The 17,219-nt window shown below is 43.6% G+C and overlaps 1 protein-coding gene across 2 annotated transcripts in view; it reads right to left on the bottom strand.

Moving 5' to 3' along the window:
* Positions 1–17,219, bottom strand: part of ABTB2 (ankyrin repeat and BTB domain containing 2) — a 155,065-nt gene that overhangs the window by 33,262 nt on the left and 104,584 nt on the right. For both annotated transcript variants that reach the window (XM_028728184.2, XM_077929254.1), the window contains exon 3: positions 14,062–14,275. In XM_028728184.2, the coding sequence (XP_028584017.2) occupies positions 14,062–14,275 (214 nt within the window). The remainder of the gene's footprint in view (positions 1–14,061; positions 14,276–17,219) is intronic.

The raw sequence follows: 17,219 nt of genomic DNA, 5'->3' as shown, positions 1-17,219 counted from the left end.
AGGTGGCACTTACCTGCCCCCTCCTAATATTTTTTTCAAGTTGGCACCCCTGCTTCTGTGAAACTGGTTTGCACTAAGCCGAACCATGGCTGAGAGCTCCTTCACAGGTTCCTGTATGCAGTCACACTAAACCAAAGTTTGGCATAGCATGATGTGCAAACCAATACTACTTTCTACTTTCACCACCTAAGATCAAGAGCAAAAATATGCCTCCAATTTAAGGATACAAAGATTATTGGACTGACCCAGCAAACTGCTGTAGGTGCAGAATAGCCCTCCAGATATATTGAGACTACAATTCCCACCATCCCTGACCACTGGTCCTGCTAGCTAGGGATCATGGGAGTTGTAGGCCAAAAACATCTGGAGGGCCGAGATTGAGGAAGCCTGGTGCAGAACCTAGAAATGCCCAAAGAGCTCCCTTTCCCATAAGGCCTGTTTCATTCGTTTCAACAGGGCTGTGTTCTGACCTTGCACTGCTTTCCATTGGAAGGACTGGCACCTGCATTTAAACAGTGATCTGCACTGAACAGGAAGAAGTTGTGTATTTTTCTTTTGTATATTGCTTTCGGGACGCAGGTGGCACTGTGGGTAAAACCTCAGCGCCTAGGACTTGCCTATCGTCAGGTCGGCAGTTCGAATCCCCGTGGCGGGGTGAGCTCCCGTTGCTTGGTCCCAGCGCCTGCCAACCTAGCAGTTCGAAAGCACCCCTGGGTGCAAGTAGATAAATAGGGACCGCTTACTAGCGGGAAGGTAAACGGCGTTTGCGTGTGCTGCGCTGGCTCGCCAGATGCAGCTTGTCACGCTGGCCACGTGACCCGGAAGTGTCTGCAGACAGCGCTGGCCCCTGGCCTCTTAAGTGAGATGGGCGCACAACCCCAGAGTCGGACACGACTGGCCCGTACGGGCAGGGGTACCTTTACTTTTACCTTATATTGCTTTCAATACTCAGGATTCATCTGCAACATTCAACCCTGCAATCAATTTTGAAGAGAATGTTGGAGAACCCTTTGGACAGAGAGATGCCGTAGCAAATTTCTGAAAGCTGCGAAGGTTGTGGCCCGGCACATGCTTACTAGGGAATAAGTCTCAACAAATTCAGAACTGCAAACAAGTGAAGGATTCAGGTTGTATGTTGCAAAATCAATCAATAATAATAATAAAAGATCTGACACATAAACATTTGATCAGTTCTGAAGGATGGGGGAAACGGGCCATTTTATTAATTTTGTACTAAAAGTTTCCAGTGTGGCAGACTTAATTCGATTCTTAGGCCTATCAAGAACATAATGTTTCCAAGAACAATTTTCAAAAAATAAATGAGTTTCTAATAAGCACCAGACAGTCTAAGATGAAGAAAAGTAACATGTAGGGGAAATGGCTGATCAGCACCACTGCAGAGGAGACAGAATTATTTTTGAAGTATTTGATTGATGTTGCATTTGTACACAATCTGTTGTTGCTGCATGTGCAATCTTTGTGTAACTCAATTCCCATTTGATGTAGATGCCAGTGTTTTCCTACTGGAATGTTAAATTAGGGTGGCTTCTTTTTTCCTCTGCAGCGGATAATTAACTGGAGTCTCTCAAGAGCTCCAGAGATCATTTTTCCTGTAAAGTTGCAAGTCAAATGCTAATATTAACAATACATGAGAAGCACTCCATTGCTGAAGACGTATAGTGCAGTACGACAACCATCCCCTGAACCTGAAATCAGAAACAACTAAATAATAATAATAATAATAATAATAATAATAATAATAATAATAATAATTTATATCCCACCCATCAGGCTGGGTTTCCCATGCTCCCAACAGAATTAAGAGCACAATAAAACATCAGACATCAAAAAACTTCCCTAAACAGGGCTGCCTTCAGATGTCTTCTAAAAGTCAGATAGTTGTTTATTTCCTTGACATCTGATGGGAGGGCGTTCCACAGGGTGGGCACCACTACCAAGAGGGCCCTCTGCCTGGTTCTACTTCATGTTGTTATGGTTTCATGGCCTCTCAAAAGAGAATATCCTGTTCTTAAAAGCCACTGTAGCTACACTTGCTTCTTCTAAGTTTGCTGGTATGCACCTAAATGGACTGCTATTTCAAGTTTCAATCCTTCCACAGGGAGTACCTCATGAGTTGGGTCAAGACTTCCCTTCTGCAAACAGAAGGGCTCCATCTATCCTTGGAACAAACAGAGTCCTAGTAGTGGCTCCCCCTGCAGGAATGGAGGAGGTAGAGATTTTCCTTTAAAATAGCTCAACAACTTTGCCCCCCTCCCCCCAAAAGCAACTTTTCTGTCTGGATTTTCACTGTTTGAAATATGGTAACCCTGTATAAAACTAGCTAATTACCAAAATAAAACTCCAACTGTGGTAGTTACAGACAGACAGATGCAGAGTAAATGAAGACAACAGGAGGCTAGTAAAGAGCAGCCTTGTGCAATGTTTTATGGGGCTTGGTGTAACCATCTTCGATGTACAGAATAGGGGTGTTACAAATACACAAAGAAGAGTCCATCTTTTCATTTATAAAATGGTGGCAGGTATGCAAAGGGAGTTTTATAACACTCATTCAGAAGGTAAAATAATTTTTGGAACAAGGCTATGTGGTTGTCCCAGATAATTGACAAAGCATGTGCAGGACAGAGAGGAACTTGTGTTTCCTGTTACATGAGATTCATTTTCTCTAACCACAAACTTGTATTTTGCCCTAGGGGCAGAATCTAGGAAAAGCTTGTAATCACATTTATGTGACTGTTACAGCCATGGCCTAGAATACTGTTCTATGCCACCCCAATTTCTAAGTGGTGAGAGATTACCCAGGGTTCGTGTTTCCATTGGAAATGAGGCACAGCGGACTGTGGTGTCTTTATGATATATGGTTTATTTACACATATAGACAACCTCAGCCTACAATGGAGGAGTCCATAGCACTGAACTCCAAGTGGGTTTCTTGCTTCTCCCAAATCCAAAACAGAAAACAGCCATGCTCTCTGACTCCTTCCTGCAGCACAGAAGCAGGCAGCCTGCTTTGCGCTCTGACCCCGGAACCAGTGCCTGTTGGCACTAACAGACTGAAAAGGTTTTCATTCCACCAACATCAGGCAAACTGCAATCTTAAAAACTACCACTGGTCTTTTGTCTTACTAACTAAACCAGGGCCCAGGAAGGGGCTTCAGCCATTTTGCTATCTGGCACTGAATCTCCTGATAGTCCCTCTGCCTACCTTTTGTTATGTTAATGATTTGGTCATTATCAGGCTTTGTTTCCCTAACGACCCACATTTAGCAACTCTCACTAAGCTGGCCTGGCTTGCATTTTCAACAAAAGCTGAAACCAGGGGTTCAGTGTTCGGCACAGTTCAACTCGCCAAACCTTGATTAATTCTAACTTTTATTGAACTCAGGAATTTAGGGTGTCTCGTACTTCACAAACTCAAGCAATACTATCAGCTTCAAGACAGTGATACTTTCTGTTTTCAAGTTGCGTTTTAAATGTAGAGTCTCTTCTTCCCATTTGCCACCCCCCTACTAAAAAATGTTAAACTCACAATTTAATGTTACCTCCCCCCTTTCTCTCCCACAATAAAGAGACAAAGAATTGTAATAAATGTAGACAGGTAACTGATTTGAGAGGGATTTGTCTGACACAGAGCAGTTATCCTTTTAAAAGAAGTCACCTAATCTATGGTTACGAACAGGTATGCAAGTAGATAGGCATATTATTGGGGGGGGGGGGGGGAGAGGAACTGCCTTTCAGTCTGATTATTCCCCTATTCCATTCCAGGACAGCTAACAACGGTCTTAAGAACACAGCAAAACAAAAAATGGCAATGAAAATTATCAACAAATCATTAAGATAATCCTAAAACAATACAGCAGACAATGAGACATTTTTGTTATAGAAATATATAGCAAGTTCCATTCCTTCCTCAGCTCAGTGATTAGTGCCTTCTTTGTGATGAAGATATAAACAAGGAAAGAGGAAGCCCAAGTCAAACCCAACTATAGACTATTGTCAAAGGCAGGCTCAACACCATGTGCTTATGTTTAGGATGACTTGATTGTTTCAGAACAGACCACATTTTTCCTCAGGAAACAAGAGATCCCTGCACCCTGGGATGTGTAATTTAGTCCAATAGGAAATTATATTAACCTCAAGTGATGAAAGGGCAATTATTATAATGTTTGCAAACTGCTAAAATGACACACGATGAGATTATTGTATATTCAAAACCGTTTAAGTAACTAAGCTTGTGCTCAGTCATGCTGCCCAATTTGGCTGTTACGTGCTCTCTTGTACGTGCGATAGTCAGTAACCGTAGACCGAATTTGTAAAGTGCAAGGGCAGAGCAATCCTAACGCTAATCAGTGCTATTTTTATGGAAAAAGAGGTGCCAGAACTCACCATGAACACCTCGCTCTTTGAATGGCAGTGGCACTCACCTGAGAGGTGCCAGAACTGAGTTCTAGTGAGTTCTGGATGAAAAACAAAGCCCTGACTCCAAGGTCCAACCTTAATGAGTTATAGGCCAGAGACTGTGAATTCCACCCTACTTAACCATGTCCTGTAGTACAATCCTGGCATCACTGATACATTGGACACTTCCATGGTTTAGTACTGCAGCTTAATATTTGAGATCCAAATGTGTTTGAAAGCCTTCTTGGAAACTCCTACCCCTAATGCCACCTGGATGTGGTTGGTCAGTCGTGAAATGAGGAGACATGTCCAGAGACACTCTTCTGTATACTAGCCACAATGACTTTGTTTTCCTGCCACTCTCAGAGGCAGCAAGTTTCTGAATACCAATTGCAGGGATGACAAGTGGTGAGAGTGCTGTTGCCGTCATGCCCAGCTTGCAAGGTTCCCACTGGTCACTGTGAGAACAAGATGTTGGACTAGATGGGCCACTGACCTGATCCAGCAGGCTCATCTCACCACACGAGAGCCAGTGTGGTGTAGTTGTTAAGAGCGGTAATCTGGTGAGCCGGGTTCGCGTCTCTGCTCCTCCACATGCAGCTGCTAGATGACCTTGGGCTAGTCACACTTCTCTGAAGTCTCTCAGCCCAACTCACCTCACAAAGTGTTTGTTGTGGGGGAGGAAGGGAAAGGAGAATGTTAGCCGCTTTGAGACTCCTTCGGGTAGTGATAAAGCGGGATATCAAATCCAAACTACTACTCCTCCTCCTCCTCTTCTTCTTCTTCTTCTTCTTCTTCTGCTTCTGCTTCTGCTTCTTCTTCTTGCTTTCTCTGTTTCATGGCTGAACTGTCGTGGAAGACACAAGCTCTGAGACTAAGCCTTGATGAGACCTGCCTCAAATTATGCCAGAGATCCAGTCTGCTGTTCATTTGGGTTGGTAATAATCATTTTGTGCTAAACAAACAAGCATCTGGTTTGTACCATTGTCATTTTCCTCCGCTGCCTGCTTGCGTATCCATCAGCCGTTTTATGCTCTCCCATTAGTCTGCATGGGCTCTTTAAAACTGATTTAAGCAAGTGGCATAGCCCCACTGGCGACACCTGCCATGTTTCCAGCAAATGAAAGAGCAGTGAAGCACTATGGCACCTAATGCCACATGGGATGTATGCTGCCTCTTAAGCAAAAGGGCTGCTTGTCACATGTCCTGGCACTCTCACTTGATTACCTTAGTACGGGCATTGTGTGAAGACCTGTATTGTGTGAACTGGGACTCCACAGATGCAATTCCAGTCATTTCTGTTAGTGTGGCAGCTTCACATCCTGCTGTGATCAAGGGAACTGCAGAAGGAAGACAGAAGCTTGCAGTTTTGAAAAGTACAGCACAGCATAACAAACTGTGCTCTTGGTCAGACTAAGCAATAGCTTGATTTTCCGCCTGCCTTTTTGAGGCTTATTCTGGAGAGAAATCCAAAAAGGCACTGCACGCATCTGCTAATGCAGTAAATAAAGCTTCAAGAGGCTATGTTTTATAAGCAGTGGCTAGTGAGGGCAGGTAAAGCTATTTGCAAACCTGTAAACATCTATTTAGTCATGAACCTGATGCCTGAAGAAAGGCCTAAATGTCTTCGTGGCTAGAAGCATTCACTACTGCTTTCAAAAATATAACCCTACCTCATTCCCATAAAACTAGCCAAGAATATCCCTGAAACCTAGGAAAGCAGGCAAGGACACAGTTTTGGACAAGCATAGCAGGGATGGTCAAAGACAGAGACTGTTTTCTAATGGGTCCCAATTTTTTAACCACATAAGTGCTTAGATTATGTTGGGCAGATGATCGGATGTCTCTGACGCCATAGAGGCAAGAGTTGCCACATAGGATTTAGAGTTAAGTGGGGAGCCTTTATGACCTTGTTTGCACGTAACAGTAAGCCAAACTATGGCTTGGCATGAATGAGCAAGCATGATGGCTGCACAGTGAGAAACTCATGGCTAGTTGCTCCTCCCCGACTCCTGCTGTTGTCACGCTGCCAATGGCTAATCCATGGTTTGGCTTAGAGCAAGACAAACCATAAGCCTGGTTTCAGACACAACACTAAGCCAAACTATGGCTTAGCTCTGGGTAGAACTGGAAGCAGCAGGAGAGGAATAAGGCAGCTGAGATTTTCTCTCTGTGCACCAGCATGCAAACCAGGCCAAATAAGTAGAAAAGGCTCCCTGCTGCAGAAAGTACTAGTGAATTTGTGAACAGCCAGGAAGATTACAGCAGTGTGCTTAAAAGCATGGTCCCACAGCCCCTTTGGACTCACTTTCCCTCATATGTGTAGAGAAGGAGTATTACTGGTTAATCCTCTGGGGTTTTCAAAAATGAAATGTGATCTCTTCTGATGTCGTTTTAGAAACTCAGATAAAACATTTCATATTTTGTGCATTATCCGATGTGAACTGTCTTACAGGAAAATGCAAAATAGTCACAAACCACTAATAGTCTGATCTGAGACTTGGAGTCTGGGAAGTAAATGCCTTGGACAGGGCATGTGGATCGCTGTATTTGCAAAATATAAGAAATTATGGCATCTGCTGCAGGCTGATACCCAGCACAGACATCTAAGGCAGACATGTAGAAGCTGAGTAGTTTCTACTATGGTAACTTCTTTTTTGAATATAGCTGATGAACATAAGGCTTAGGGTAAAGTCTAGTAGTAGGGTTGCCTGCCTTAAATATTCAACCATCTCTAAATTGTCTACTATTGTAAACATTTGTTTTTGGCTACAATCTATCTGGCCAGAGAATCACACTTTTGTTTACCAGAGGCACAAGTTTAAGGAACATACTGTTAAAAAAAAATTAGATTCACTGAGTCACATAAGAATCTCATGATGTTAAGGTTCAGGAAAGTCTCTTGTGCTCTGCAAGTAAAAACGGTCAGCTAAGTCCATGATGTTATGTAAAGTCAATGGAGTTCTTGTTTCATCAGTTTTGCTCATATTATATAAAGTCTTAGGAGACATAGGAGGACCCCTCTGCAATCCTAGCGGGTTGATTATGAACAATACAACTTGACTTCTGACATAAGACAGATGATCTAAATGGGAGTGCTGCTTACACAGGACTATCATGTCATGGGGGAGAAAGCAAACAGAATGAGTTTTTATCATCACAAAATATGGATTACAGGAATCTACCATATTTTTTTTTTTAAAAAAAACCACATTCATCCTAAAATAATGCCACTATATTAACATGGAAGAATTCTGTCCTGTCACCCACCCCAGGCCTCAAAAGTGTTGTTTCTCAGTCTCATATAAAGGTAAAGGGACCCCTGACCATTAGGTCCAGTCGTGACCAACTCTGGGGTTGCGGTGCTCATCTCGCTTTACTGGCCAAGGGATCTGGCATACAGCTTCCGGGTCATGTGGCCAGCATGACTAAGCCACTTCTGGCAAACCAGAGCAGTGCACGGAAATGCCGTTTACCTTCCCGCTGGAGTGGTACCTATTTATCTACTTGCACTTTGATGTGCTTTTGAACTGCTAGGTTGGCAGGAGCAGGGACCGAGCAACGGGAGCTCACCCCGTTGCAGGGATTTGAACCGCCGACCTTCTGATCGGCAAATCCTAGGCTCTGTGGTTTAAGCCACAGCGCCACCCGCGTCCCCAGTCTCATATAAGGAACAACAATCTTGCAGAAATTATTCTATGAAATATTCCAAAGGCAGAAGGCACAGTAAGAAGGAAGTTCTAGTTTGTCGTAAGAATGTAAGAAGATCCTGCTGAATCAGACCCATCTCACCAAGCATCCTATGCTCACAGTGGCCAACCAGATGCCCATGGGAAGCTCAAAAGCAGGCGCTCATCACAACAGCTCTCTCCTTTCCTGTGCTTTCCAACAACTGGTATTCAGAAGCATATTGCCCCCAACAGCAGAGTCAGAACATAACCATCAGGGTTAGCAGCTACTGATAACCTTATCCTCCACAAATCCATCTAATCCTCTTTTAACGTCATCCAAGTTGGTGGTCATCACTGCCTCTTATGGAAGTCTTCTAAAGGTGGCCAGGTGGTCTTCTTAAAATTAGACAATCCACTATATGAGCTGCTGTCTGGGAAGGTGTCCATTTTATTGCACATCTGCTAAAATCGGGTGCTGTGAAATCTTACTGAAACCAGACCAGGGAATGGCCTGAAGACATTAGAGGCCACCCACCACCTTGCTGAAGAAAAACAGGCCTTGGTCTGACCAGTGCCTGGATGAGAGACTGCATTGGAGTCTTGTGTTTTAATTTCACATGATGAAATTTAGGGCAGTACTTGGCATACAGTTCTTTCCCATTTAAAATTTAGTGCAACGTGGAGTTATATTCATAAAAAAGCCAGAGTTTTGTAATGCAACAGATATCACAGCTACCATGTTTCTGTGAGACTCCATGCACAACCCTTCCACAGGCTTTGTCAAGTCCAGGGAAATGGGGTCCACAGTGGCAGTGGCAGCTGTGGGGATTTCCCTCACTTTCATTTCCGGGGAGGGGGGTGCTGATCCCAGCAAATTTCCAGCAATATCCTATTCTGATGTTGACAACCAAGTTGCAGGCATCAGATGACAGCAACAAAGCTTTACATTTTTCTTATTAGACCTTACAATGCTTTCGGATCTTAGCCCCGTGGAAGTAATAAGTGTAAGTGGAGGCATCTCTTTGAAACAAGAAATTTGCACATCATTTAAAAAAAATAAAATCTGGTACAAAGCATCAGCACCACCAATCTCCATTGAAGTGCACAGTGGACAACTGATACTGTATTGCTTTGCATCCATCTCACAAACAGCCTCGTTGCAACAAAACCTGACACATTTTGAGGGCCCCTAGTGTACCAAAACCAGAACAAGGTCTCTCTTGTTCAAGCTAGCTGGCCTCCCTGCATTCATTAAAGCCTCCTCTCTCTTTTTGCAGTGCTCACAGTTTTTCCAGCCTACATTCCGTTTCCACCAAGTTGGCAACTTCTGAATTTTTATTTCTAGCTGGATGGCATACTCCCCCTCACCTCTGAAATAAAATGCTTACTGGCTTTCATCAAGGGAACCTAATGGGGGTACCAAGTTGGACCACCTCCAAGCTTGCAGATTGATTGTTTTGTTCCCTTGCTGCCAGTCAGAACAAAATGCTACACTCTTAGCAAATTTTGAGCATTTTGTACATTGTGGTGCGTTGGGAAACAGGGCAGTGTGTGTGGACTCCAGGGTCAATGCCTCCCTCTCTCTGATATTTTCACAATGTACTCAGGTCCATTTAACGTATAACCGCATGATGCTAGCCTTAGTGATGGAAAGGAAACAGAGCAGATGTTCAGGTGCGTCGCCGCCACCCCTCTGCTTGCTTTCCACATATCTCATCAATTTTCAGGATCTCTCTGAGAAACCCAAAAAGTGCTGGAGCAGAAGCATATGTGTCCTGTCAAGATGTGTTTGCCGATAGTGACATCTCGAAGGCACTGCCCCCCCCCTCAGGCAACAGGGGATTTGTTGCAATGTGAAAAGAGGCTTGTACTCACATTCTAGGACACAAGTGTAGCATTTTGAATATTGGAAAACACCTTTCCAGGTAAGCGCAGTTTCTAACGCCAGAAAGTCAGAGTTCTGTTGGTGTTGTAGTCGTTACCCCTTTAAATGGCCCCAAATTCATAATGATCTTCCAGCGAATGGCGTAGCATTAGTTGACTTAGAAAGAAGAGGCAGAATGGTGCCACAGCTAGTACCAGGCTTGGGAAATTGGGTTTCAAATTTGTCTTCAGTGAGTGGCCTGGGGCTAGGAGCTAAATTAGCTTATAGGGTGGTTGCAAGGGGGGGGGGGGATGGACTGGAAAATAAATAAATAAAACCACACGTGCTGCTAACATAGATTCCACTAGGTTTTCAGAGAAATAACACATTTGTCAAACAAACTCATAGCAGTGAAGACTCCACCTGGTCATTAAAGGTGGAACTACATGTCGTATTGGCTGATGTACGTTTCCAACCCATGTTTGCAGGGGTAACGCAGGACCATGTCCTGAGCAGGGAAGAACTAGCAGGTAGGAGGTGCTTAACCCTTCCCACATGCACAAGTTCTGACTTGCATATACTGTCCTTGGTGCAATTCCCCACCTCAGCCCCTGCCACTGGGAGAAGAGATTTAGCCTCTCCCCACCCCAGAGTGTCTTCCCAGTCTAAGGGTTATCTTCAAAGCATTGCTAAGGAGAATGTTCCGTGAGTTATGTCAAGGTAATGAGAGTTGGCGCACTGTAGTGGCTAAATGACTGACCTACCAAACAGAAGGCCCTAGTTGGAATCCTGCCTCTGTCACAAGCCACCTTCTCTCAGCTGCCATTACCCATCTACAATATGGGGAAATAGTAATACAGATTACTTTACAAAGTTGTTGTAAGGATTATAACTAGATAGGGCACATGAAACACTTTGGATTCCCCAAAGCCATAAACAAACATTAAATACTATTTTTATTCATGCAGAGATTTGAAGGCCCAATTCTAACAAGTGCTAAGCAGACTCAATTTTTTATGCCCACGATTCAGTAGACAACGGCGTTCTCAAAAGCACAGATGAAAAACCAAAAAGGGGTGAACAAAGGGGAGCAAGAGAAAGGTAAGCAATCAACAGACTAATAAGTAAGGAATTCTTCCGCCCTATACTGTCTTCCAGATGAAAAGGAAGTTTACTTTTTGCAAAAAAATGGGCCTTTGCCAATAATTCCCTTTATATTTCTTGCTATTTAGAATGACTGTTTAGCACCAGTAGGTTTTGCATGGCAACTAAAAAGCCACAGCATAGCTGGTAATCACCCCTTATATGTGACTAAGATTGTTCCTGGGTCTACAATGTACATCGAAAGCACCTTCCAGAAAACAACAACAACAGCAATGCTACACAATGCAGCAGTGCAGCGTTTGCAGCTGATTTACAACAGACAGCTAAAAGTGGGGAGAGGCGAGGGTTGACTCTACAGCCTTGCCAAGACAACGTAAGTGAATCAGTGCCTTTATGCATCGCGCTGTGCGCCTGGCACACTCAAAGGCAAGCTCCGTTTACTTTTCCCTCTTGCTGGAAAGGAAAGAATGGACTTCGGTGCAGAAAGTATCCTCTGCAGCATTCATCCCACTGGCCACATTAAATGACAGGCATTGGGGTCACTGTGGTAAAACACACAAAATATACTTTGGAATATTTTCAAAGGCTCACTGGATTTTTGTTGACTGCGGTATAGCTGGCTGCCAGATATTTTGGGATCTTTGTTCACTTCCAGGTTACATTAAAGACTGTCATTTGTTCAACCTGTTTTGATTAAAAACTAAACTGCATGGAACCTGGCTTCCTTAGACATATCCCTTGCTAGATGAAAAATGGATCTGGCACACACAGTTCCCAAGTCTGAACCAGGCAGCCAAGGCTTGTGTATGCATATCCCTATTTTTTAAAAAAAAAAACGGAACCCCACTGATCAGCTGTTTGGAGCTAAATGGGAGGCTGCATTCAGTCACCCCCTCCCACACAGATGCAAACTCTCCTCTTCCCTGCCAAACAGCTGATTAATGGGATTGAAGCTACAGTTGAAGTGCACTTGCTCTGTTGAATCAAAGCCCACAAGTGCATATCGTTTAAACATTACTGTGCAATTCTTGTACATGGATTCAGTCAGTAATCATAGAGGTTTCTGCAGTATATATAACATTGATTTAAGAAATAAACTAGAGCCGCAGCCTGGAAAGGAATCCTGGTGTTTTTCCTCTCTGGCACGAAGCCCGTGAGAAGAGGAGTTTGCGGGGAGGACAAAAAAAATAATAAAAATACTTATATATGAATGTGCATCCCACTCTAATCAGAGCCCTTCTCTGTATGCAACAAGGAAAATGAGATGTGGTCAGCATGGTGGCATCACGCTGAGCTGTCATAGGAATAATGACATGTCAAGAAGAGAATATGAGAAAACATCCTCATATTTTCTGTCCCACAAAGCCCTCTTGCAAAACGATGACTGACCTCTACACTAGGGATAGCAATTCAAGCCCCAGAAGTGCTCTTCAGATCTCTTTTTATCCTTCGCGACCATTACATTTACAAAAAGAAGAAGAAGGTTGGAGATGCTCTTAAGAGAGTAACTCTTCCTTTGAGGTATTGTCAAGGGCAGTGAACCTACCACATTTGCCTTTTGTGTTACATTTCCTCTGACCTCCTGGGAATTCTTTTTTTTTTTTTAAACCACTTCCATCTTTTCTTCTAGCCACAGCAACATAAAACAACAACAACTGTGGTATTCTGTTTGAAAGCCCATGGGGAGAGGGTTCCTTCATCATTGGCAGTTTCTTTCCCTTAGAATGTATCTTACTTAAACACACAGTTTCTTCTGAATAACCAGGACATGTAGCTGTGGCGTTTTAATTGCACAACACCTTCCATAATGCCTCCATATAGAAAGTCAGGCTCTACAGTTCACAAGATTTGCTCAAATATATTGATTCCTTCCCCAGGCCCCAACCCCATCACCGGGGGCCTCTTACAAGGCCAGAATGTGTTGCAATGAGGGCCAAGGGAAGTGAGATGAGTGATGATGTCATGGGGGAAGTGCTGTCTCCCTTGGCTCCTCAGAGCAGTGGGTATCTGAGGTCAGCGGTTGGAAAAGGAAGCTAAGACTCATCCCCTCTGCTCTGCACAATTCTGAGCCAGCCCATTTCAAGCAAAACTAGAGCGCTTAAAAAAATTGCTGTGATGTCAGATGGAGGGATGAGCAGAGAGGGGAATACAGGAAGCTGTCTTATACTGAGTTAGACCATCTAGCCCAGTACTGACTACACTGTCTAGCTGTGGGGACAGATCCACACCATACATTTAAAAGACATGCTTCCTCAGCTAATTGGGAACCACTGCATTATGGCCTTTCTCACAGAGCTGAGGAAAAGGAAGCTGGGTGCCAATCAGGATTAAAATATTAGGGATAAAACAAGAACTGAAGGTAGAGTCATACTCTTGTTTGGTTTCCAACCTCCTACCATTTAGGTGTCAAATTAAAAACATCTAATTCCCTTGAGCTCTTGGCAAGTGATCACATGATCTTTGTTATTTGTTACCTTTCTAGTTTGCTGCTGAATCTACTATTGTCTGGTGTGGGTTTTGCTGTTTTGATGTGTGTGGACTGGATCGGATATTGTTTTTTTTCTTGGACTGTAAGATGCCTTGAAGGCTTTTCAGTGCAAAAGCCAGGGCACAAATATTTCAAACAGATAAGCAAATAACAATTTCAACTAGATATTATGGTCGTGAGGCAGAAAGTGAGCAACCACCATGGGATCCATGCACAGAGAGAAATACCTTCTGGACACTGGAAAAGGCAATTTCTGTATTGTCCAGGCCAATTCTGGACATCTGGGAATGGCTGCTTTGATAAACGTATTGAGGATAATTTTACAAGGTATGCCTTAGCTGCACAAATCAGTGACCAAGGAAACTCACTTTCCAGTTCTAGTTCCAATTAGCTGCGAAAGTGAAGAAAAGGCACAGGCCGTCTTACAGGAATCACTGATACATGAAATTCAGCAGAACTATCAATATGGCTTAAAAGGTCGTGTGCCCCCAAATGAGGCTCTGTTAACCATGACGTACCGTTCATTATTCAAGGCCATCCTTGGTGGATCCAGGTTGGGGTTTTCCATAGACTCCATCTGAGGGCAGCGTAAAAAATAATAAAGGGTGTGGAGGGCATCAGGGGACCAGGAGATGGGTTGCTGCTGCTGCCTGTTTTGTCGTACAGGACTCATGCCAGGGCGGAGCGTGTTCAAACACTGCATATGGTGCATTGCTCGTGACACTAAATCACCTGGAAAAGGAGCAGAGGAAGAAATAAAAATAGTACCATTTACTGAAATGATATATTCACCAGTTCCAGAGAGTGCCTTTCAGCCACAGTCACTGCAAATACAATCGAGAGGGAGCCATTTACTGTTTTCTGTTCATCCTCATAAAATTGTTGAGGCTATAAATTAAGCTAACTGGAGCTTTCTGCTAGAATTATGAAAGCTGCATTTGACTGCCAAGCACTGGGACAGTATTAAATCTTCCAGTTTACAAGACCACCTCACCAGTGTGCATCTTCTATATGAGACCTTAGAAGTTGTCAACTGAAGTATGACACTTTGGTGGCACATTGGGTCAGTGTGTCTTGCTGTTAACCAGAAGGGTGGTGGTTCGAGCCCACCCAGGGACGGTTGTGGGTGGGATTCCTGCATTGCAGGAGACTGGACTAGATGACCCCTCTAGTCCCAACTCTATGATTCTATGACTTCTATAACCTTATAGAAGTAGCCTATGATGCCTATGTCCCACTCTGAATACCAGTTGCTGGAATCACAAGCTGGGAAAAGTGCTGCTGCACTCAAGTCCTGCTTGTGGGCTTTCCACAGGCATTTAGTGAGCCACTGTGAGAACAGGATGCTGGACAAGATGAGCCTTTGGCTGGATCCAGCAGAACTTTTCTTAAGTCTATGGTTGTCAACAGCTACTTTATTTCAAGTAGGCCTGCACACTGTGACACAGCAAGCGAAACGCAGCTGGCCTGCCAGGTACGGTGGCCCATCAGGGGCCCAAAGAACCCTCCTGTTTTTTTTGTTGCTGCCTGTGTATGACTGCAAAAAGGAGAGGATTGCTAAGCATCTGGCAGCCTCCCATTCAGCTTGATGGGTCACAAAGGCTTATAAGGGCAATACTACATTTTATATGTACACAGGTAAACTACAAATTCCTATTTTTCTTTGGGAATCTTCTTATTTCTCGGGAAGCTACAGCAGGAAAGAGTCTTCCGTTGTTCTTTTATGATTACAATGCTGGTAAAGGGTAGAAAATTGCAACGAGTCAAGTTGATTCCCGAAAAGACACCTAAGGGTGTCTTTCCAACCAATGAAGAGAGGAAACCAGGTCGCAGTCATAAACACTAGGATGCTTAAGGCGTTTCTGAGGCTTGTTCTTTATTAGAGAATAATCTGCATTGGCATCAATGGTACTTCTAAGTAGATGCAAAAAGACTTGGGCTGCAGGGCTGCATTCCTATGCACATTTACTCATAAGTAAATCCAATTGAAAACAGTGAAACTTACTTCTGAGTAAAAAACCCCACACAATTAGACTGAATATTCTCGAATCCTGAGGCTGGATATTGAATAGAACTGAAAAATTGTAGCCACATTAACATCCTACGAATTTTCTGTTGGTCTAATCTGCAATGCTGCAAATTTATACAAGAGGTACATCTGGAATTCAAATTTTCAGTGCAGAATAATACACATATCCCTTACCCAGTATTCCCTCCTTGCTGTACTGGCAACTTCTGACCACATTTTTTTAAAAAAGAAAGCTACTGAGGAAATATATAAGGAGATCCATTCATTAAATACAATCACGGAGCCAGCCGAATAGAGAGTAGGGAAAGGAAGCTGCATTCAATCATGGACTTCTGCTACAAGTGCTCTCTTGTGTCACAGAATATACAGAGGTATGTAAAACTTCTTTTTTTTTTTTAGAAGGGGGGGGGATGAAACCTCAAATTAAGGCAGGTTGTGAAATAAATGGTGAGACCTATAAGGTATGCGCTGGCTTCTGACAGCAGCGTTTGCATGGTGGTGGACCAGGGGAGGAATGCCAAGAAGAATGTTTTTCCAGGAAGAAATAAGCCAGCAAAGCACAACTTAAAGGGTCATTGTTCAGCAGCACAGGCTCCAAAACCTAGTTTGCATTAATCAAAATATAAACAGACTTTCCAAACCTAGCATGAAAAAAGGTTTTCATGATTTTCCTCTGCTTAAAAAAAGAATAGAAAACATTGACGTTAGAGGAAGCATTTTTTTAAAAAAAACCAAAAACCAAAAACTAGAAGGCGAAATTGGCTGCTCAACTGGAGAACTGGCCCTTTGGCATTTGTGCATTCCCAAGCCGAAGGTCAAATAATCTCCTGACTCACAGCATTATCAAACTCACAGCTTTTAGGCTGGTTGTCACATGCCAGCCAAATGCTACAGTCCACCAGGTGCTTAACAGCTCTCCTCTTTGTGCAATTCCAGGTAGCTTCAGAAAAGAAGGCAGTATGATGCAGTGGTTAGAGTGTTGGACTAGGACTTGGGAGGCCAGGGTTCAAATGCCCATGCAGCCATGAATCTCACTGAGTGGCCTTGTTCTAGTCACAACCCCTCAGGCCTAGCTGTAGAGTTGTGAAGAGGAAATGAGGAGAGGGAGAATCACATATGCCATGAAGGAAAGGCAGGGTATAAATGTAGTAAAAAATAATAATAAAGTGGGTTTTATCAGGCATTCAGGGTGTGCAATCTATAACTCACATAGTGTATGTAGCTGAGAGATAGATAATTTGAGATGCCCAATTCTGCCAGAGGTATACAGCCCCATGTTTACTACAACAGGGGCAATGCTGCAAAAGCCAAAGCAAGTGGTTCAGACATAAACTACTATTGCACAGTTGGGGGGGGGAATGGTTGGAGGTGAAAAGTTTTTAATGCTTCCAGCTCTAGGCTGGAGAGAGAGCCAGTGTGGTGTAGTGGTTAGGAGTGGTGGACTAATAATCTGGTGAACTGGGTTCGCGTCCCAGCTCATCCACATGCAGCTGCTGGGTGACCTTGGGCTAGTCACACTTCTCTGAAGTCTCTCAGCCTCACTCAACTCACAGAGTGTTTGTTGTGGGGGAGGAAGGGAAAGGAGAATGTTAGCCGCTTTGAGACTCTTTTGGATAGTGATAAAGTGGGATATCAAATCCAAACGCT

The sequence above is a fragment of the Podarcis muralis genome, chromosome 1 (assembly GCF_964188315.1).
Source record: "Podarcis muralis chromosome 1, rPodMur119.hap1.1, whole genome shotgun sequence".
NCBI lineage: Eukaryota > Metazoa > Chordata > Lepidosauria > Squamata > Lacertidae > Podarcis > Podarcis muralis.
Note: the sequence above shows the minus strand (reverse complement) of the source record. Positions and strands in the feature narration are given on the sequence as shown.